The sequence below is a fragment of the Acomys minous genome, assembly GCF_964271855.1.
Source record: "Acomys minous genome assembly, chromosome: 8".
NCBI classification, from domain to species: domain Eukaryota; kingdom Metazoa; phylum Chordata; class Mammalia; order Rodentia; family Muridae; genus Acomys; species Acomys minous.
In genome coordinates this window covers 14607472-14630327 of record NC_140489.1, presented here as the reverse complement: position 1 = coordinate 14630327, position 22856 = coordinate 14607472, and the positions used below count along the sequence as shown (strand labels likewise).

Sequence of the window (22856 nt, the reverse complement as noted above, 5' to 3'; positions counted from 1 at the left end):
TTGTAAATTTCTAGGAACCTCTGGATCCTTCTATTTTCCCATTCTTCCTTACCTCTCACACCTAGAGTATCAATAGGAAGTCCCAGTAACATCCCAATCTCCAGCTAAGTGAAGACTTTCAGGGGACACCTCTGTTGGGCTGGTGCCCACTTATGAGTGAGTATATACCATGTGAGTCTGTCTGGGTCTGCGTTACCTCACTCAGGATGATGATCTCTAGTTCCATCCATTTGCCTGCAAATTTCAGGATTTCCTTGTTTTTAATAGCTAAGTAGTATTCCATAGTGCAAACGTACCACAGTTTCTTTATCCATTCTTCAACTGAGGGACATCTAGGTTGTTTCCGGTCCTGGCTATTACAAATAAAGCTTCTAGACTTACGGGGGGGGTCTGTTCAAACTACTGTACCAACCAAGGATAATGCATGCAGTAAACCTAGAACCCCTATCCAGATCTAGCCAATGGACAGCACATTCTCCACAGTTGTGTAGAGAGCAGGGACTGACTCTGACCTGAACTCTGGTACCCCATATTTGGCCACTTCCCCCACGTAGGGGAGGCCTGGTGGCACTCAGAGAAAGGATAAGCAGGCTACCAGGATGAGACTTGATAGTCTGTGACCATGTTGGGGAAGGAGGTCCCCTTCTGCCACAGTCCGAGGTAAATAGGGTAAAAGAGAGGAAGGGAGGAACGAGAAGATACAAGTGAGGGGATAACAATTAAGATGTAATCTGAAGAAATTAATTAAATACAAAGTTTTTTTAAAAAGAGTTTTTGCTTAGATGCTATGATCCTGAAATTACTGTGAAAGTGGTGTGTGTGTGTGTGAGAAAAGCTGGGAACCTTCTGGGTGAGAAGAGAGGGAGGGTAGAGAAGCAATATAGACACGACACAGTGACGCTCGGCAGGTAGAGTCTCAGCCACAGCCTGCTAAGGACCTGGGCGTCCAGGCACAGAGAGGCTGAGAGAGAGGCTGGCACACACACAGGAATGGGGTGCACAAATGAAGGGTGAAGAATGTGGAGTCCAACACACCCCACGTTTGCAGACGTGGGGTTTCTTGCTGACCCTGCCTGGAAGATGACAGCGCTAACCCAGAGGTAAGATGCACCATTAATGCCAGGGATGGGGACCCAGGCTCACTGCTCACTCTTGTCAAAGCTGAGCAAACATCTGATGAGAAACAAGTTAAAGAGGAGGCTCTTCTGGCTCATGGTTTGAGGAGATACAGTGCATCAGGGTGAGGAAGGCATCCTGGGAGGTGGTGGCAGGTGGTGGGAGGGATGTGAGGTTGCCTTCTCCCATCTTGGTGAATCAGGCATCAAGGAGAGACAGAGAGGTCAGAGCCTTTGTCACAGGAGCCTGACCATTGTGTGGTCTCTGCACACCCTCAGCTCCCTCTGTGTTTCTCCATCCACTGCTGCTGGCTCACTTCCCATCCAGCCATGCCTTGTGCTTTAGGCGCTCTACCTCAGTGTGCCTGGTGTTTAGGCCCAGTCACCTGGAGTGGCTGAGCAAGGTGTGCTCACAGCACAGTGCCCATCGCTCAGCTCCCAAAGCCAGCACAGTGACACTTTCTGTGGTCTGGAACTCCCTGCAACCAACCACACTTAGTACCTGGGGCTTGGGGAGCACTCCCCCTGCTGGTGGAGCCCAGCATTGCAGGACAGAGCTCATCTCTGGGCAAGAAAGGACCTGGAGAGAAGCCTGCACTGCTCAAAATCTTCCCATGCCAAGCAGCAGAGAGGGGCAAGTTGGCTAGGAGACATGAGCACCTGTCAGCCGTGATTTGGACGAAGACTAGCTGGAGGAGAAAGGGCCTGACTTCTCTCACCTTCCAGCTTCTCAGAGAAATATTTGAGCCTCCACCTGGAGGCCATCAGACAGGGGCACAGCTAAGGCTGGCAGCAAGGAGTCAGAGCCAAAAGTAGGTGAGTCACAGCTTCCCAGTGCCACGCACCTCACTGAAGTCACAGCATTCATGCCTCGGTTTCTTCCTCTGGGAAATGGGTTGGCAGGCTCTAGGCTACAGTTGTAGGGAGACACAGTCGGCAGTGCCTAGCGTCTTGGTTAGGGTTACTACTGCTGTGATGAAACACCATGACCACAAGCAAGATGGCGAAGAAATGGCTTCTTTGCCCTACACTCCAACATTGTAGGGCACAACTCAAGGTAAGGACAGGAACCTAGACAGGGCCAGAACCTGGAGGCTGGATCTGATTCCTGCTTGCTCCCCTTGGCTTGCTCAGTCTTCTTTCTTACAGAGCCCAGGACAACCAGCTCAAAGAATGGCCACAACACAATGGGCTGGGCCCTCTCTCACCAATCACTAATTAAGTAAATGTCCTACAGGCTTGCCTACAGCCTCATTTTTGGAGGCATTTTCTCAACTGACGTTCCTACCTTCCAGGTGATGGTAGCCTGTGCCAAGTTGACTTAAACATAGCCAGGACACCAAGGAAATGCCTGACGTGGGACTAGGGGTAGAGAAAAACTGATAGAACGGTGTGTAGCATGTGCTGAGCCATGGGTTGGGTTGCTAGCACCACACAGAACTGTGCTCTGTGAGCAATCCCAGCACTAGAGAAGCTGAGGCAGGAGAATGAGGAATTCATGGTCATCCTCAGCTCCAACGTGGGTTTGAGGACAACTTGGGCTGCATGAGACACTGCAGAGATGAAGGGAGGAAGGAGGGATGGATGGATGGATGTGAGGAAATGGGGAGGAGGATGAAAAAGATGGAGACACAGGTGTTCCACATGATCTGGGCCAGGATGGGAAGAATCTGGCTTCTGGGCTCTCAAAGGAGAAGGGCACAGTGACCCTGTCTTCAGAGCACAGGGTGCTGCCATCACCAGGATGCTTTAGGACAGCCCTTGGTGGTCTCAGCAAAGCAGAGCTAAGGAGATGGCCAGACCACGTGGGCAGTCAGACTCTAGGGCCAATGGCAAGGACAGCAAGAAGCATCACAGTCCCACGCCAAACACAAGTTCATTTTATTTGATCTTGATCCCAAATATCTGAGGTGTGTCTGCTTGTTTTCCAGGAGAAGGAATTTACCCCAGGTGTGTCTTGCCCAGATCACCCCAGGGCATCTGTTCTCAACCTGGGAGTAGCACCCCTTTTGCAGCCTCTAGCTCCCCAAATATTTACATTAGCTTTCATAACAGTACAAAGTTACAATTTGATGTAGCAAGGAAAATAAGTATGGTTGGGGGTCACCCTAACATGAGGAGCTGCATTAAGGGGTCCCAGCATTGGGAAGGCTGAGAACCACTGCCTACATGCAGAGGGTCAGCTGACAGGAGGGAGCTGATGAAGACCTGCTGGACACGTGCTGGTCAGAATAATTCCCTCAAGTGTGGGCAAGGAACAGAGAGCGCTCTACAGAGGGCTAGCCTGAGAGCCCAGGGCATCTGGTGAGCTGAGCTCCTGGCCCAGGCACAGGTGAATTGGGTTTACTCCCTCCTGGCCCTGCTGCAAGCTGTGGTGAGTTCTTCGTCTTGCCCCCTTCAGGACTGTATTTTAAGGAGGCAGCCAACTCGATCAGCTCCTATAATATGGCTTTTGCAAATATTATTGATCGGTTGTTGTGGTCTTTCCCATCGCAATTGCAGTGCGTGAGACCTGGCTGTTATCAGGACGAATATGAAAAAAAGTGGGTGGTTACACGTACTGCGATTTGTCCCAACCGGCCTGCTCATATGGTGAGTTCTAGGGCTCCAGACATCCTGCACCCGGGTGATTATCCTTGTGGCCAGGGAGAGTGAGTGTGGGGGTGCGTGTGTGTGTGTGTGTGTGTGTGTGTGCGCGCTCGCGTGCGTGCGTGTGTGTGTGTGTGTGTGTGGTTGTGTGTGTGTGTGTGGTTGTGTGTGTGTGTGTGTTTGTGTGTGTGTGTCTGTACACGCCTGCGCGCGCGCGCGTGTGTGTGTGCGCGTGTGCGTGCGTGCTTGGGTGCGTGTGTGTGGTTGTCTGTGTGTGTGTGGTTGTGTGTGTGTATGTGTGTGCTCGCGCACGTGTGTGTGTGTGTGCGCGTGTGTGTGGTTGTGTGGTTGTGTATGTGTGTGTGTGTGGTTGTGTGTGTGTGTGTGTGGTTGTGTGTGTGTGTGTGTGTAGTGTGTGTGTGTGTGTGTGGTTGTGTGTGTGTGTGTGTGTGTGTGTGTGCTATTGTCATAATGGTCCCTGAACTGAGCAATGTCTATACTTACTCCCATCTCTGGAGCCTCTGCTTGGAGGCCTCACAGCACAGGTTTCTGCACAGATGAAGGGAGCCCTTGTGCTGAGGCCTGAGGTACAGGTGGTCAGAGGGAGCCAGCTGGGAGAGCTTTACACACAGCTGGGCTTTGTGTGATGAGAAGGAGTTCTCCAGGTCAGGAAAAAGGCAGGTCCAGGAGGAGCCCCATGACCTGGAGGGGGCAGATGTGAATGCAAACACACACTGGTATCTGATTTTTTTGAAAATAAGAACTCATCTGCTGCTGTTGTTCCTACACTGAATGGCCTGGGGGAAGCCATGAACAGACAAGGGGTCCTTATCCTGGAAAGTGACCAGGGGACATGGGGGAAGTCCTAATGGGTCACGTGATCTGCTGTGCTGTAGATCATCACTCTGATTGAAAACTGCCCTGGGCTGTGGCTGCAGACCACAAGGAACCTGGGAGCATAACATACTGTGCAATGGAGGTTTGTAGGTATCAAAACTTCTCCACAAGGACCAAGGATGTTGTTAGAGGGCAAAGCCAGTGCTTGGTGTGGCAGAAACTGTGGGTCCCATGCCCTGTACTGGAGGTATGGATGGGGGACTGGTTTAGTCTCACTGAGGTGCCTAATATGCATCAAAGCGGACTCTGGATGCCAGGTTCTCCTGGTGTTCCCCAGTCCTGGCTTGTTACTGGGAATAGCTGGCATCCCCTGCCCCCTGTCCTAACCTTCTTCAGCTGCAGCTCCTCTGGGCCCTGAATAACTCAGCCCATTGGCTGTGCCAGTCTCTTGACCCAGGCTGTCCAGGCTGGATTCTCCCCTCCCCGTTCCCTCTCCCTCCTTCCTCTCCTCTGCTCTCCTCTCCCCTCCCTCCCCTCCTCCTTTGGCCCAGCTCAGGATTATGTTCACTCTGGACTCTCTCAGTGTCTCTGTTTTTGTCTATGCTCTTTTATCTACTATAAACCTTCCCCTCTACCATACCTAGGAAAGGTCCTTACCTTTCTTTTTAGTCTTTTTTTTTACATTAATCTTTTGCCAACTCGGATATGTTAATGAACATTCATATAACCAGGGAGTATTTCATCTGAAGCTCCATTAAAAAAATGAAAGTAGCAGATAAGTGTTTTTATTTCTACCTATACCAAATAAAGAGTAGAAAAGTTTTGGATCAAATATTTTCAGTTAAGGGGGTTGGAGAGATGGTTGAGAGGTTAAGAGCACTGACTGCTCTTCCAGAGTCCTGAGTTCAATTCCCAACAACCACATGGTGGCTCAAACCATCTATAATGGGATCTGATGCCCTCTTCTGGCCTGCAGGCATACATGCAGGCAGAACATAGTGTACCTCATAATAAATAAATAATCTTTAAAAAACATTTTCACTTAAAAAAACCTAGAGAGAATTCTGATAGTTAGGGTGTAATGAGGCAGATTCCATGGGAAATCGTATGTAGTCAATTAAACCCAAATAATCTCATGCCTGGCCACCATACAACTATTGGGACCAGGCTGTGCTAAAGCAGCTGCTGGTCCCAGTGTGCAGAAAGGAACCATGCAGGAACCAGATGAGCTTCTTGTACAGTTGAGTTTGAAAGGAGGAGGATCTGAGGCTGCTGGGAAAGGATGCAGCTCAGGACCCAGGCAGAGCTTTGCTGAGGGACACATCCTGTGGGTGCCCTGTGGATGATGTCACAGACTGAAAGCACTGTGGTGGGAGGAAGGGGGGAGTGCAGGGTCTAGAGGGTGAGTGACTGGAGAGGCTCTGGAGAAGGGGGGGGTTCTCCTGTGACTGTGCAGGCCACTAGCTACAGTGGCCATGAAAGGATCCCATAGGAATAGAAAAAAAATGGAGTAATTGAGGCAAGGGTAGCCCTGGAATCATTTCCCTAATTAAGATAATTCTTTATTCTCTCTCTCTCTCTCTCTCTCTCTCTCTCTCTCTCTCTCTCTCTCTCTCTCTCTTTCTCTCTCTCCTGTCTCTCCTGTCTCTCTCCCTCTCTGTCTCTGTCTCTGTCGTCCCCACCACCACCACCCTTAAAGCACTTGTACTAGGGATTACCAAGGGCCTTGCAACTTGCTAGGACATCTCTAAAATTGAGGTAGGGTCCAGCCTTCCTTTGACGTTTTATACTGCAACAGGGTCTCACTAAATTGGCCAGGTTGGTCTTTCACACACTTTATAGTGTAGATACGAGTGAAACTGGATCCCCCTGCCTCAACCCTCTGAGTAGTTTGGAATTCCAAGTTACAACACTGGATCCTGCTTTGCACTTTCTCTCTCTCTCTCTCTCTCTCTCTCTCTCTCTCTCTCTCTCTCTCTCTCTCTCTCTCTCTCTCCTTCCTGTTATGCCAAGTTGTGAGACACCCCTCCTTCCACCGAAGACCACCAGAAACCAGCCGGATTCAATCCTCACAGGGTCATTTGTTGAACAAGCTCCAGAGCTTGGACCAACAGTTCCCCAGTACTTGGAGGAAAGTATAGGCCCAGTCTCCTTGGGTCCAGGGTTTATAAAGGCAAAAGCTGAAAGGGGCACTTTCCAAGCCTTGGTGTTACATGATTGTGTAGGGGTCACAGGGAAATTGGCCTTCAAGCTGGTTGAGGTAGGAAGGTTAGGCTAAGCCACAAGGGGAGATTTTTATAAATCTATTTGACATTGTGGTTTTGCACCTAATTAGCTGGCCCCCAGGTGCAATGGAGATGCTACCAGGCATACATTTGTAGGCTTTTGGGGAACTTGGGGGAAAAGGGTAAGTTTACCATGGGGGACAAGACAGAGACTTGGTGCAAGATGGCTTTTGTTTGCTCCCCACACTCCTTCCATGTTTCCCTTCTACCTCCCAACCCCTCTGTTAGTATACTAAAAAATAGGCCTAACTGTTACATTTTCCTAGACACATATACACACATGGCAGAAGCTGGAACATCAACGTAGGTTCAAGGCCTGCAGACTTGCAACACTCCCCTGCACAACCTTCCTGCAAAAGCATCCAGAGACATGAGTAAAACTCCATTTAACACAAAAGCAAGACTGTACCTTTCTCCGGTGACTGGGCCCTATGTTTTGCATTTATTAATGACAAATCAACACTACAGTGCATTTATTTTGCTAAAGCCATTGGCCCCTGGCCTGGGATATGGGTGCATACCTGTTTGTGTGTGTACAACCAGTGACTGGTGCTGCTGGCCTGGAAACTGAGGCTACATTGTGGGAGATGCGTTGGGGATGAGCAGGGATGGCTGGAACGAGTCCTGGGATCGGAGACAACAGCAGAGGACCAGACATCCCAGATCCTTGGGAGGAAGACAGAGGTGCTGGAGACAAGGCTGAGGTCAGGCTGTTGAAACATATACCTCTGAGCTTGACCCTTGAAGCAAACACGCTTGGCTGGTACCCACGCATGGCTGTCAGAATCCTAGCACTAATGTACCCCTCCCCTCTACTCCCTATAGCATGGAGTTCCTTTGATTGTCCACTTGCGGAAGGTCCACGAATTTTATGAGGATCCTATGACCTTCCACACCCAGAATTTGAACTGTCTACCAATGAAATGGAATTTGTCAACTGCAGAGACATACTTGGCATCAAACTACACATCCTGGAGATTACTGGAATATATCCAGGCAAGTGTTCAGAACTTGAAAAGGAATGCTGCAACAGGTACCAAATGGTTTTCATCCTGTGCCGACCCCAGGGAGGTTCTTAGCTCCCCTCATTGAAATCTTCCTTTAGGGGCTCTTTTTAGAGCCTTGATCCATTTCCAGTGGATGATTTGGTGGAGGTATGTGCACATTCTATAATAAACAGACAGCTCACAAGAGCTGGGTCCCTGGAGCACACTGCACAGCCTACAGGCAGCTCAGCAGGTTGCAGTGCAGTGTCTTGTCCAGGTCCCTCAGCTGTCTAAAGCTCTGCAGGCAGCTTGGCTGGTTTCTGCTGCTTCTGGGGTCTCTGGTCTGAGTCCTTGCTGCTTGGCTTTGCTTCCTCTGGCAGATGGGGGCGAGGTGAATCTGTTCAGTTTCAGGGAGTCCTTGAGGATACTTTTGTTGTTGTTGACCTTCTGCTTACAGAGGAGGCTGTTACACAAGAGAGGGGGACAGGAACAAAAGAGGAGAGAGAATGCATGCAGGAAACATGGGGGCACCTCTGTCCAGTGTGTTGAGTGTAGAAATAATGTTCCCCTCTAGCTATGGAATCCCCAGACCAGGTTACCTTTTGCCCCTTACCCCTGCCTGGTGCCTCAAGTCTGAATGGGCCAAGGTCTCAGAGCTGGCTAGATTTGTGTCACCTAGGATCCTGATGGCTCTTCTCTCTTCTGCAGGATGACGCTTCAAGCAAACTGATCCTAAGGTTGGAGTATGAAGACTGTGACTCACTAGGTGGTATGTCAGGGACCACACCCCTCACTGCTGAGATCAGGCAGGCACCAGCAGGCTTTCCCTCTTCATAGGAAGCCAGTAGTGACCTCAATCCCTGAGCTTCCCTTGTGCGGCCACCCGTCACCCTTCTCCTTTGGATCTGAACACTGTAAGCAACACCCCACAGTGAGCAGAGGACCTCACTGAATCACAGTCACCACACCTCAGCCCTGGGAACAAGTCAAGATGTCCAGTTTACACTTTACAGCTGCAAACAGGCTCCCGGGGCTGGAATTGTGGGTGTTAAACCACAGAGCTCTAGCTGCAACGAGACAGGAACTGTGTGACCCTGACCATCAAGGTCAGTCACTCCGCAGTGCTGTGTGACCCTGGCTCAAGAGACCTACACTGGGTATCTGTCCCAGCTCGGCAGCAGCTCTCCCTGGCTAGGTAGAGCTTGGCCCATGGGCAGGGACAGAGCTGGGCTTACTGGAGCCCAGGCCTTTGATCCAGCACCCAGTTCTTCAGGGAATCGCTAATCTGTGTCTCCTTTGTCTTCTCCAGCTCGTGGCAATCCAGTAGGCTCCTGCCCCCAGTGCCCTCAGTGAAGACTGTGCCCATACACTCCACTGCCTGTTCCTAGATTTCCCAGTATGGCAGTCCTTCCTGGCCTGCTCAGATCTGCACTTTAGATGACCTGCTACTGTGTGCCTGACCTGTGTGTGTCCTGAGGCTGGGGACAGGCTGAAGCTTCTCTTGTCCACTTTGTGCCTCTGGCGCGGACCTCAGAGATGGCACTTGTTAGGACCCTCCTCCCTCCGAACCCTCTTCCTGGGCTCCCAGTTCTGTTGTGGTTGGACATCTGCCCCATTTCTCCTCAGGTGGCTCTGGTCTGTAGGTTCTTGAGGAGCAGGTATGGATAGGGAGTCCAGGCCCTGTGTGCCTTGAGCTGCTAACACTGGCTGGAAGTCCACCTGGTGCTGGGTAGAGGACACTGTGCTCAGTAGCTTGAGGGCACAGTGGGACATGGACAGGGAGCACCTGGGTTCTCCTCCCATGTGCTCAGATCCCTGCCTCCTACAAGTGATGCTGACCCTAACCATGTCCCACCATCACTTGTGTTTTAACTAATTAAACTTATTGCATTTTTCTGGGTTCTGTCCTTGCTGGTCTATCTTTTCCCGTATTCTAGTCCAGAATGCAAATGTTTGTCCCCAACCATTATAGGAGCACTAGGAGATGTGGTTTCTGGCCACTTCTGCAGCAGGGTAGCTGGGGAAGGTCTAGAAGGGAGGCAGGCTGGGAGCTGGATGGAGCAGAGCTGACACCAGGTCAGAGGGTGTAGTGCCACATGGAGGAAGGGGAGTGGTCAGTGACAGGTGACAATGTGTCACTGTAGGAGGCACAGTAATGCTCCATATTCCAGAGGGAGACAGTGTCCTTGCATGTGAAGACACCAGATGATCAAGGGAGTAGCAGGAAGGGGACAGAGGCCAGGTGCTGTGAAATTGTCCTTCATCTGATGTTGCAGGCATTGTATATCTGTACCGCCTAGGAAGCCAATAAGTAGCACAAAGAGACTGAAAAATAATCCAAACCTGCAAGCACTACGCTGGGCAGAAGCTAAACTAAAAATAATCTACTAGTAAAGTAAAATAAACTACTCTAATCCTGTGTCCTCATAACCTATGTTTATCCCAATCACCCACCAATTTGATCCTCCTAGGGTGGCTTCTCCCCACCAACTGCCAACTGAAAATTGTCAGCTTTTCTCCAGGCCCCTCCCACCCCCGGGGAAGCCCCATCTTCCCCTCCTGTCCTTCTGCCCAGGTGATTGGCTAAATGCACTTCGTTGACAAGTGCTACATCCACTCAAGGCCTTCCTCCACAATCAGATGCACAAGAAAGAAAAGCCTTCCCTCCCTCACAGGATTCACAAGAAGATGCCCACAGATGGAAGCCATAACTTTACAGAGTCAATCTCTAAAGGGCCTTATAGGGCTGTGGCTGGAGCTCAGTTGCTAGTGTGTCTGTTTAGCACACACAGAGCTACAAGTTCCAACTGTCATAACGGCATAAACATGGGATCAAACCAGGGCATTATCAAGTGCTAGGATCTCAGCACTCTGAAGAGGGAGGCCAGAGAATCAGAAATTCAAGGTGATGCCTGGCTATGTAGTGATCTCAAAGCTAGGCCAGGCTATGTGAGACCTCTTCTTTTGGGGTTGTTCAGTTTAGGGTTTTTTTTATATTTTGAGAAGTGTGTGTGTGTGTGTGTGTGTGTGTGTGTGTGTCTGTGTGCCCGTGTGTCCCTAGCTATATTGCAACTATCTCTGTAGACTTTGCTGGCCTCAAACTCACAGAGATCCTCTTGCCTTTGCCTCCCAAGTGCTGGATTGATGGTTTGTGCCAACACCGCCTGATTGAGATGTTGTTATTATAGAAAAGTGTTTGTAGAAAAATAGGGAAATATGTTCATGCTTTATGGGAAGGAAAACCCCACAACAAGACAAATAAGAGGATTGTAAGATCAGCCCTGAAATTCACCTTCACCAGTGGCTCTAGGGGTTCCCTGAGAACAGAGAGATGAGCAGAGGGCAGGGACTCACGCAAGAGGAGACAGGACCACAGGGAGGAGGATGGCAGGTTTTCAAACCCAGAGATGTTTTTTCTTGTGCTGGGTAATAAGTCTGGGTCTTGGAGACAATTCTGGATATAGGCAGATGTCTGGTAGGTCTGATATCAACCCAAGGCACTCTTTGGGCCTCTATGTGAAGCAGGCTTTCATAAGTGGCCTTATAGGGCATTTGGGTCAGATTCAGCTATGTCTTGGGAAAGTCTGGTGAGAACACAGGGTGAACATAACATCCCTGCCCTCTGCCCATTGCACTACAGATGTCTCTAGACACCACCACATTACCATGGGTTGGGAGTTGAGGTTGCTTCCAGCTGACAATTCTACCCTTGAGATATACTGGTCCATGTGGGAAGGAGATCAGTACAGGGAGGGTGCTCAGCATTTGTTCCAAGGTGCATGCAGGAGTGACCTATCCTTACAGCCTGGTCCTGCCCCTTCTTGGAAGAAGGTGAGGTCATGGGGGAGACTGGTCCATAGGAAACTCTGTTCCCCTCTTTAGCCGTTTGCCTAGGTACAGAATCCCTTAGGGTGCTACTGAGGCATGGCTCTAGGTGCATCTTGTGTGTGTTTCCAAAGAGAGGGAAGAGCACACTCACTGGAGGGTGTCCTCTCCATGGGCTGCAGGTCTGAATGGAATAAAAACCAGGGAGAAGGAGAGCCAGCTGAGATCCAGCCTCCTCCTCACCCTGAAGTGAGCAGCTTCCCCTTGCTGCAGGCTCCTGCTGCCTGCATGGCCTGCTCTAGTGAGAATGTTCCCTGGCCTTGAGGGTGAGCTGCTCAATTCCTCCTCAGAAACAAGGGGACACAGCGATTGGTGGAGGAGACAGTTCCACCCAAGCCTGGACCTAGAGGAATTAGGGAAGACATTGTCCATCTTAAAGGAACAGATCCAAGACCATATCACTCCATGGAGAACAGCATCTGCTAGAAGAAATAAGACCTAAACAAGCCAGCAGTGGCAGAGGAGAACTGGGAGTTTGTGTTAGTTCACTGCTGTGGCCAAATATCCAGATGTCAACGACTTGAGAAAGAGAAAGGACTTGTCTGGTTTGTGCAGGGCTGTGGGAAGCACTTCAGTTCATATCACTGTGAGGCAGGGCACGGAGGAAAGGAAGGCGTTCCTGTTTTCTCCTTCCCTCCTTTATTCATCTGGAATTCACAGCCCATGGGATGCATGCATACATTCATGATGTGACCCCACCCCTAGAGGTGTGCCTCAGTTTCCCAAGTGAGGTTAGTCCAATCAAAGAGGAAACGACCACAGGATGAATGAGAAAACTAACCAAGTCCTGTTTCCTTTCTTATGGTGAGGCTTGAGAGATGTTTTATGAGAAAAGAAAAAAGAAATTTACTACTCATACATAAGCTCAGTGACATAGTGAAGGTTGTGTCATTTATTATGAAAAAAATAACCTTCTCAAATACCTTTGAGCCAATAAGAGAATCTAGCAAGTTAAATGTTCATACATTTATGCTATAAACACCTCTGCTTCTTTTTATATACAAAGTCAAAAAGAATGTTAACGGAAAATCTGTGAACTTTAAAATACTGGTACAGTCAGCAAGCCTTTAATCCCAACAGAGGAGGGCAGATTTCTGAGAGTTCATGGCAAGCCTGGCCTACAAAGCTAGTCCAGGACAGCCAGTGCCGTTATATAGGGGGAAAAAAAACCCTGTATCATAACAAAACAAAAACAAGATAAACAACAAAAACCTAAACCTCCAGACAAGGAGTTAATAGACTCCTTACATGAAAAGACAGGCCAGATTATAGACAAGTCCTGTGAACTGGGCATTTCCCTTCTACACCTCAGATCTATATATATATATATATATATATGGAATTATAATGAAGCTAGCAGACAAGGATTATAATAGTTTGAGCTGATATTTCAGCACTTCTCATGTAAAGGTGTATATTCTGAAGTAATTTGTAAGTACAATAAAACAAGGCTTCAGAAGTTTTTACTTGTAAATTTCTAGGACCCTCTGGATCCTTCTATTTTCCCATTCTTCCTTACCTCTCATACCTAGAGTATCAATAGGAAGTCCCAGTAACATCCCAATCTCCAGCTAAGTGAAGACTTTCAGGGGACACCTCTGTTGGGCTGGTGCCCACTTATGAGTGAGTCTATACCATGTGAGTCTGTCTGGGTCTGCGTTACCTCACTCAGGATGATGATCTCTAGTTCCATCCATTTGCCTGCAAATTTCAGGATTTCCTTGTTTTTAATTGCTAAGTAGTATTCCATAGTGTAAACGTACCACAGTTTCTTTATCCATTCTTCAACTGAGGGACATCTAGGTTGTTTCCAGGTTCTGGCTATTACAAATAAGGCTTCTAGACATGGGGCGGGGGGGGGGGGGGAGTCTGTTCAAACTACTGTACCAACCAAGGATAATGCATGCAGTAAACCTAGAACCCCTATCCAGATCTAGCCAATGGACAGCACATTCTCCACAGTTGTGTAGAGAGCAGGGACTGACTCTGACCTGAACTCTGGTACCCCATATTTGGCCACTTCCCCCACGTAGAGGAGGCCTGGTGGCACTCAGAGAAAAGGATAAGCAGGCTACCAGGATGAGACTTGATAGTCTGTGACCATATGTTGGGGAAGGAGGTCCCCTTCTGCCACAGACCGAGGGGAGTAGGGGAAAAGAGAGGAAGGGAGGAACGAGAAGATACAAGTGAGGGGATAACAATTAAGATGTAATCTGAAGAAATTAATTAAATACAAATTTTTTTAAAAAGAGTTTTTGCTTACATGCTATGATCCTGAAATTACTGTGAAAGTGGTGTGTGAGTGTGTGAGAAAAGCTGGGAACCTTCTGGGAGAGAAGAGACGGAGGGTAGAGAAGCAACATAGACATGACCCAGTGACTCTCAGCAGGTAGAGTCTCAGCCACAGCCTGCTAAGGACCTGGGCATCCAGGCACAGAGAGGCTGAGAGAGAGAAGGCTGGCGCACACACAGGAATGGGGTGCACAAATGAAGGGCGGAGAATGTGGAGTCCAACACACCCCACGTTTGCAGAAAGGTTAGTAGTCTGTGCTAAGGACACTGACAGGCAATGAGTACAAGCATCCTTCACAGCTTGTTTCTTGCTGACCCTGCCTGGAAGATGACAGCGCTAACCCAGAGGTAAGATGCACCATTAACGCCAGGGATGGGGACCCAGGCTCACTGTTCACTCTGTCATCACTGACCAAACATCTGATGAGAAACAAGTTAAAGAGGAGGCTCTTCTGGCTCATGGTTTGAGGAGATACAGTGCATCAGGATGAGGAAGGCATCCTGGGAGGTGGTGGGAGGTGGTGGGAGGGATGTGAGGTTGCCTGCTCCCATCTTGGTGAATCAGGCAGCAAGGAGACACAGACAGGTCAGAGCCTTTGTCACAGGAGCCTGACCATTGTGTGGTCTCTGCACACCCTCAGTTCCCTCTGTGTTTCTCCATCCACTGCTGCTGGCTCACTTCCCATCCAGCCATGCCTTGTGCTTTAGGCGCTCTACCTCAGTGTGCCTGGTGTTTAGGCCCAGTCACCTGGAGTGGCTGAGCAAGGTGTGCTCACAGCACAGTGCCCCTGCCTCAGCCCCCAAAGCCAGCACAGTGACACTTTCTGTGGTCTGGAACTCCCTGCAACCAACCACACTTAGTACCTGGGGCTTGGGGAGGACTCCCTCTGCTGGTGGAGCCCAGCATTGCAGGACAGAGCTCATCTCTGGGCAAGAAAGGACCTGGAGAGAAGCCTGCACTGCTCAAAATCTTCCCATGCCAGGCAGCAGAGAGGGGCAAGTTGGCCAGGAGACATAAGCGCCTGTCAGCCATGATTTGAACAAAGACTAGCTGGAGGAGAAAGGGCCTGACTTCTCTCACCTTCCAGCTTCTCAGAGAAATATTTGAGCCTCCACCTGGAGGCCATCAGACAGGGGCACAGCTAAGGCTGGCAGCAAAGAGTCAGAGCCAAAAGTAGGTGGGTCACAGCTTCCCAGTGCCACGCACCTCACTGAAGTCACAGCACTCATGCCTCGGTTTCTTCCTCTGGGAAATGGGTTGGCACGCTCTAGGCTACAGTTGTAGGGAGACACAGTCAGCAGTGCCTAGCGTCTTGGTTAGGGTTACTACTGCTGTGATGAAACACCATGACCACAAGCAAGACGGCGGAGAAATGGTTTCTTTGCCCTACACTCCAACATCGTAAGGCACAACTCAAGGTAAGGACAGGAACCTAGACAGGGCCAGAACCTGGAGGCTGGATCTGATTCCTGCTTGCTCCCCTTGGCTTGCTCAGTCTTCTTTCTTACAGAGCCCAGGACAACCAGCTCAAAGAATGGCCACAACACAATGGGCTGGGCCCTCTCTCACCAATCACTAATTAAGTAAATGTCCTACAGGCTTGCCTACAGCCTCATTTTTGGAGGCATTTTCTCAACTGACGTTCCTACCTTCCAGGTGATGGTAGCCTGTGCCAAGTTGACTTAAACATAGCCAGGACACCAAGGAAATGCCTGACGTGGGACTAGGGGTAGAGAAAAACTGATAGAACGGTGTGTAGCATGTGCTGAGCCATGGGTTGGGTCGCTAGCACCACACAGAACTGTGCTCTGTGAGCAATCCCAGCACTAGAGAAGCTGAGGCAGGAGAATGAGGAATTCATGGTCATCCTCAGCTACAATGTGTGTTTGAGGACAACTTGGGCTGCATGAGACACTGCAGAGAGATGAAGGGAGGAAGGAGGGATGGATGGATGGATGTGAGGAAATGGGGAGGAGGATGAAAAAGATGGAGACACAGGTGTTCCACATGATCTGGGCCAGGATGGGAAGAATCTGGCTTCTGGGCTCTCAAAGGAGAAGGGCACAGTGACCCTGTCTTCAGAGCACAGGGTGCTGCCATCACCAGGATGCTTTAGGACAGCCCTTGGTGGTCTCAGCAAAGCAGAGCTAAGGAGATGGCCAGACCACGTGGGCAGTCAGACTCTAGGGCCAATGGCAAGGACAGCAAGAAGCATCACAGTCCCACGCCAAACACAAGTTCATTTTATTTGATCTTGATCCCAAATATCTGAGGTGTGTCTGCTTGTTTTCCAGGAGAAGGAATTTACCCCAGGTGTGTCTTGCCCAGATCACCCCAGGGCATCTGTTCTCAACATGGGAGTAGCACCCCTTTTGCAGCCTCTAGCTCCCCAAATATATACGTTAGCTTTCATAACAGTACAAAGTTACAATTTGATGTAGCAAGGAAAATAAGTATGGTTGGGGGTCACCCTAACATGAGGAGCTGCATTAAGGGGCCCCAGCACTGGGAAGGCTGAGAACCACTGCCTACATGCAGAGGGTCAGCTGACAGGAGGGAGCTGATGAAGACCTGCTGGACACGTGCTGGTCAGAATAATTCCCTCAAGTGTGGGCAAGGAACAGAGAGCGCTCTACAGAGGGCTAGCCTGAGAGCACAGGGCATCTGGTGAGCTGAGCTCCTGGCCCAGGCACAGGTGAATTGGGTTTACTCCCTCCTGGCCCTGCTGCAAGCTGTGGTGAGTTCTTCGTCTTGCCCCCTTCAGGACTGTATTTTAAGGAGGCAGCCAACTCGATCAGCTCCTATAATATGGCTTTTGCAAATATTATTGATCGGTTGTTGTGGTCTCCCCCATGGCAATTGCAGTGCGTGAGACCTGGCTGCTATCAAGACGAATATGAAAAAAAGTGGCTAGTTACACGTACTGCGATTTGTCCCAACCGGCCTGCTCATATGGTGAGTTCTAGAGCTCCAGACATCCTGCACCCGGGTGATTATCCTTGTGGCCAGGGAGAGTGAGTGTGTGGGGGTGCGTGTGCGTGTGTGTGTGTGTGTGTGTGTGTGTGTGTGTGTGCGCGCGTGCGTGTGTGTGTGTGCGCGCGCATGCATGTGTGTGTGTGTGTGGTTGTGTGCGTGTGTGTGTGTGTGTGTGCGTGCGCGCGCCCGTGTGTGTGTGTGCGCGCGTGCGTGCGTGTGTGTGTGTGTGTGTGTGTGTGGTTGTGTGTGTGTGTGCGCGTGCGTGCGTGCGTGTGTGTGTGTGGTTGTGTGTGTGTGTGTGGTTGTGTGTGTGTGTGTGCGTGTGTGTGGTTGTGTGTGGGGGGGGGCGGTGTGTAGGAGCTATTGTCATAATGGTCCCTGAACTAAGCTGTGTCTATACTTACTCCCATCTCTGGAGCCTCTGCTTGGAGGCCTCACAGCACAGGCTTCTGCACAGATGAAGGGAGCCCTTGTGCTGAGGCCTGAGGTACAGGTGGTCAGAGGGAGCCTGTTGGGAGAGCTTTACACACAGCTGGGCTTTGTGGGATGAGAAGGAGTTCTCCAGGTCAGGAAAAAGGCAGGTCCAGGAGGAGCCCCATGACCTGGAGGGGGCAGATGTGAATGCAAACACACACTGGTATCTGATTTTTCTGAATATAAGAACTCATCTGCCGCTGTTGTTCCCACACTGAATTGCCTGGGGAAGCCATGAACAGACAAGGGGTCCTTATCCTGGAAAGTGACCAGGGGACTTGGGGGAAGTTCTAATGGGTCACGTGATCTGCTGTGCTGTAGATCATCACTCTGATTGAAAACTGCCCTGGGCTGTGGCTGCAGACCACAAGGAACCTGGGAGCATAACATACTGTGCAATGGAGGTTTGTAGGTATCAAAACTTCTCCACAAGGACCAAGGATGTTGTTAGAGGGCAAAGCCAGTGCTTGGTGTGGCAGAGACTGTGGGTCCCATGCCCTGTATTGGAGGTACAGATGGAGGACTCGTTTAGTCTCATTGAGGTGCCTAATAATGCATCAAAGCGGACTCTGAATGCCAGGTTCTCCTGGTGTTCCCCAGTCCTGGCTTGTTACTGGGAATAGCTGGCATCCCCTGCCCCCTGTCCTAACCTTCTTCAGCTGCAGCTCCTCTGGGCCCTGAATAACTCAGCCATTGGCTGTGCCAGTCTCTTGACCCAGGCTGTCCAGGCTGGATTCTCCCCTCCCCGTTCCCTCTCCCTCCTTCCTCTCCTCTGCTCTCCTCTCCCTTCCCTCCCCTCCTCCTTTGGCCCAGCTCAGGATTATGTTCACTCTGGACTCTCTCAGTGTCTCTGTTTTTGTCTATGCTCTTTTATCTACTATAAACCTTCCCCTCTACCATACCTAGGAAAGGTCCTTACCTTTCTTTTTAGTCTTTTTTTTTTTACATTAATCTTTTGCCAACTCTGATATGTTAATGAACATTCATATAACCAGGGAGTATTTCATCTGAAGCTCCATTAAAAAAATGAAAGTAGCAGATAAGTGTTTTTATTTCTACCTATACCAAATAAAGAATAGAAAAGTTTTGGATCAAATATTTTCAGTTAAGGGGGTTGGAGAGATGGTTGAGAGGTTAAGAGCACTGACTGCTCTTCCAGAGGTCCTGAGTTCAATTCCCAACAACCACATGGTGGCTCAAACCATCTATAATGGGATCTGATGCCCTCTTCTGGCCTGCAGGCATACATGCAGGCAGACCATAGTGTACCTCATAATAAATAAATAATCTTTAAAAAATATTTTCACTTTAAAAAACCTAGAGAGAATTCTGATAGTTAGGGTGTAATGAGGCAGATTCCATGGGAAATCGTATGTAGTCAATTAAACCCAAATAATCTCATGCCTGGCCACCATACAACTATTGGGACCAGGCTGTGCTAAAGCAGCTGCTGGTCCCAGTGTGCAGAAAGGAACCATGCAGGAACCAGATGAGCTTCTTGTACAGTTGAGTTTGAAAGGAGGAGGATCTGAGGCTGCTGGGAAAGGATGCAGCTCAGGACCCAGGCAGAGCTTTGCTGAGGGACACATCCTGTGGGTGCCCTGTGGATGATGTCACAGACTGAAAGCACTGTGGTGGGAGGAAGGGGGGAGTGCAGGGTCTAGAGGGTGAGTGACTGGAGAGACTCTGGAGAAGGGGGCGGGTTCTCCTGTGACTGTGCAGGCCACTAGCTACAGTGGCCATGAAAGGATCCCATAGGAATAGAAAAAAAATGGAGTAATTGAGGCAAGGGTAGCCCTGGAATCATTTCCCTAATTAAGATAATTCTTTATTCTCTTTCTCTCTCTCTCTCTCTCTCTCTCTCTCTCTCTCTCTCTCTCTCTCTCTCTCTCTCTTTCTCTCTCCTGTCTCTCTCTGTCGTCCCCACCACCACCACCCTTAAAGCACTTGTACTAGGGATTACCAAGGGCCTTGCAACTTGCTAGGACATTTCTAAAATTGAGGTAGGGTCCAGCCTTCCTTTGACGTTTTATATTGCAACAGGGTCTCACTAAATTGGCCAGGTTGGTCTTTGACACACTTTATAGTGTAGATACGAGTGAAACTGGATCCCCCTGCCTCAACCTTCTGAGTAGTTTGGAATTCCAAGTTACAACACTGGATCCTGCTTTGCACTTTCTTTCTCTCTCTCTCTCTCTCTCTCTCTCTCTCTCTCTCTCTCTCTCTCTCTCTCTCTCTCTCTCTCTCTTCCTCCTGTTATGCCAAGTTGAGAGACACCCCTCCTACCACCGAAGACCACCAGAAACCAGCCGGATTCAATCCTCACAGGGTCATTTGTTGAACAAGCTCCAGAGCTTGGACCAACAGTTCCCCAGTACTTGGAGGAAAGTATAGGCCCAGTCTCCTTGGGTCCAGGGTTTATAAAGGCAAAAGCTGAAAGGGGCACTTTCCAAGCCTTGGTGTTACATGATTGTGTAGGGGTCACAGGGAAATTGGCCTTCAAGCTGGTTGAGGTAGGAAGGTTAGGCTAAGCCACAAGGGGAGATTTTTATAAATCTATTTGACATTGTGGTTTTGCACCTAATTAGCTGGCCCCCAGGTGCAAGGGAGATGCTACCAGGCATACATTTGTAGGCTTTTGGGGAACTTGGGGGAAAAGGGTAAGTTTACCATGGGGGGCAAGACAGAGACTTGGTGCAAGATGGCTTTTGTTTGCTCCCCACACTCCTTCCATGTTTCCCTTCTGCCTCCCAACCCCTCTGTTAGTATACTAAAAAATAGGCCTAACTGTTACATTTTCCTAGACACATATACACACATGGCAGAAGCTGGAACATCAACGTAGGTTCAAGGCCTGCAGACTTGCAACACTCCCCTGCACAACCTTCCTGCAAAAGCATCCAGAGACATGAGTAAAACTTCATTTAACACAAAAGCAAGACTGTAGCTTTCTCTGGTGACTGGGCCCTATGTTTTGCATTTATTAATGACAAATCAACACTACAGTGCATTTATTTTGCTAAAGCCATTGGCCCCTGGCCTGGGATATGGGTGCATGACTGTTTGTGTGTGTACAACCAGTGACTGGTGCTGCTGGCCTGGAAACTGAGGCTACATTGTGGGAGATGCATTGGGGATGAGCAGGGATGGCTGGAACGAGTCCTGGGATCGGAGACAACAGCAGAGGACCAGACATCCCAGATCCTTGGGAGGAAGACAGAGGTGCTGGAGACAAGGCTGAGGTCAGGCTGTTGAAACATATACCTCTGAGCTTGACCCTTGAAGCAAACATGCTTGGCTGGTACCCACGCATGGCTGACAGAATCCTAGCACTAATGTACCTCTCCCCTCTACTCCCTATAGCATGGAGTTCCTTTGATTGTCTACTTGCGGAAGGTCCACGAATTTTATGAGGATCCTATGACCTTCCGCACCCAGAATTTGAACTGTCTACCAATGAAATGGAATTTGTCAACTGCAGAGACATACTTGGCATCAAACTACACATCCTGGAGATTACTGGAATATACCCAGGCAAGTGTTCAGAACTTGAAAAGGAATGCTGCAACAGGTACCAAATGGTTTTCATCCTGTGCCGACCCCAGGGAGGTTCTTAGCTCCCCTCATTGAAATCTTCCTTTAGGAGCTCTTTTTAGAGCCTTGATCCATTTCCAGTGGATGATTTGGTGGAGGTATGTGCACATTCTATAATAAACAGACAGCTCACAAGAGCTGGGTCCCTGGAGCACACTGCACAGCCTACAGGCAGCTCAGCAGGTTGCAGGGCAGTGTCTTGTCCAGGTCCCTCAGCTGTCTAAAGCTCTGCAGGCAGCTTGGCTGGTTTCTGCTGCTTCTGGGGTCTCTGGTCTGAGTCCTTGCTGCTTGGCTTTGCTTCCTCTGGCAGATGGGGGTGAGGTGAATCTGTTCAGTTTCAGGGAGTTCTTGAGGATACTTTTGTTGTTGTTGACCTGCTTACAGAGGAGGCTGTTATACAAGAGAGGGGGACAGGAACAAAAGAGGAGAGAGAATGCATGCGGGAAATATGGTGGCACCTCTGTCCAGTGTGTTGAGTGCAGAAATAATGCTCCCCTCTAGCTTTGGAATCCACAGACCAGGTTACCTTTTGCCCCTTACCCCTGCCTGGTGCCTCAAGTCTGAATGGGCCAAGGTCTCAGAGCTGGCTAGATTTGTGTCACCTAGGATCCTGATGGCTCTTCTCTCTTCTGCAGGATGACGCTTCAAGCAAACTGATCCTAAGGTTGGAGTATGAAGACTGTCACTCACTGGCTGGTATGTCAGGGACCACACCCCTCACTGCTGAGATCAGGCAGGCACCAGCAGGCTTTCCCTCTTCATAGGAAGCCAGTAGTGACCTCAATCCCTGAGCTTCCCTTGTGTGGCCACCCGTCACCCTTCTCCTTTGGATCTGAACACTGTAAGCAACACCCCACAGTGAGCAGAGGACCTCACTGAATCACAGTCACCACACCTCAGCCCTGGGAACAAGTCAAGATGTCCACTTTACACTTTACAGCTGCAAACAGGCTCCCGGGGCTGGAATTGTGGGTGTTAAACCACAGAGCTCTAGCTGCAACGAGACAGGAACTGTGTGACCCTGACCATCAAGGTCAGTCACTCCGCAGTGCTGTGTGACCCTGGCTCAAGAGACCTACACTGGGTATCTGTCCCAGCTCGGCAGCAGCTCTCCCTGGCTAGGTAGAGCTTGGCCCATGGGCAGGGACAGAGCTGGGCTTACTGGAGCCCAGGCCTTTGAGCCAGCACCCAGTTCTTAGGGAATCGCTAATCTGTGTCTCCTTTGTCTTCTCCAGCTCATGGCAATCCAGTAGGCTCCTGCCCCCAGTGCCCTCAGTGAAGACTGTGCCCATACACTCCTCTGCCTGTTCCTAGATTTCCCAGTATGGCAGTCCTTCCTGGCCTGCTCAGATCTGCACTTTACATGACCTGCTACTGTGTGCCTGGCCTGTGTGTATCCTGAGGCTGGGGACAGGCTGAAGCTTCTCTTGTCCACTTTGTGCCTCTGGCGTGGACCTCAGAGATGGCACTTGTTAGGACCCTCCTCCCTCCGAATCCTCTGCCTGGGCTCCCAGTACTGTTGTGGTTGGACATCTGCCCCATTTCTCCTCAGGTGGCTCTGGTCTGTAGGTTCTTGAGGAGCAGGTACGGATAGGGAGTCCAGGCCCTGTGTGCCTTGAGCTGCTAACACTGGCTGGAAGTCCACCTGGTGCTGGGTAGAGGACACTGTGCTCAGTAGCTTGAGGGCACAGTGCGACATGGACAGGGAGCACCTGGGTTCTCCTCCCATGTGCTCAGATCCCTGCCTCCTACAAGTGATGCTGACCCTAACCCCACCCCACACCCAACTTGATTTTTAACTAATTAAACTTTACTTCTTTTA

The 22856-nt window shown here is 49.9% G+C and overlaps 2 protein-coding genes across 10 annotated transcripts in view; both read left to right on the top strand.

Moving 5' to 3' along the window:
• Window positions 1-22856, top strand: part of LOC311602828 (protein TCL1B2-like) — a 45722-nt gene extending 22866 nt beyond the window's left edge. The window contains exons 1-4 of one of the 4 annotated variants that reach the window (XR_014780863.1): window positions 16632-16727; window positions 20804-20974; window positions 21670-21730; window positions 22270-22856. Coding sequence is in view for 2 of the 4 variants with exons in the window: in XM_084791439.1 (XP_084647565.1) it covers window positions 16799-16945; window positions 20804-20974; window positions 21670-21730; window positions 22270-22313 (423 nt within the window). In the remaining 2 variants the exon portion in view is untranslated. Of the gene's footprint in view, window positions 1-16631; window positions 16946-20581; window positions 20683-20803; window positions 20975-21669; window positions 21731-22269 lie in introns of those variants that run through there. The other 3 variants (XM_084791439.1, XM_084791440.1, XR_014780862.1) reach the window with 3 other exon arrangements.
• LOC311603484 (protein TCL1B2-like) lies at window positions 1768-9708 on the top strand. 6 transcript variants are annotated; one of them, XR_014781097.1, is made up of 5 exons: window positions 1770-1931; window positions 3618-3707; window positions 7652-7822; window positions 8521-8581; window positions 9122-9708. XR_014781097.1 is itself a non-coding variant. In XM_084792425.1 (4 exons), exons 1-4 carry the CDS (start codon window positions 2101-2103, stop codon window positions 9163-9165), a joined length of 348 nt encoding a protein of 115 aa, XP_084648551.1. In that variant the 5' UTR covers window positions 1940-2100; the 3' UTR covers window positions 9166-9708. The 6 variants fall into 6 exon arrangements, 1 of the variants encoding a protein (XP_084648551.1); XR_014781096.1 differs by lacking the exon at window positions 3618-3707 and having other exon boundaries at window positions 1768-1931; XM_084792425.1 differs by lacking the exons at window positions 1770-1931; window positions 3618-3707 and adding an exon at window positions 1940-2172.

Bases quoted from the DNA above. Each gene is read 5' to 3' on its own strand.
- LOC311603484 (XM_084792425.1), top strand. From the start codon at position 2,101: ATGACCACAAGCAAGATGGCGAAGAAATGGCTTCTTTGCCCTACACTC. The intron at 2,173-7,651 runs GTAAGGACAGGA...TACTCCCTATAG, and splicing joins ATTGTAGGGCACAACTCAAG to CATGGAGTTCCTTTGATTGT. The intron at 7,823-8,520 runs GCAAGTGTTCAG...TCTCTTCTGCAG, and splicing joins GATTACTGGAATATATCCAG to GATGACGCTTCAAGCAAACT.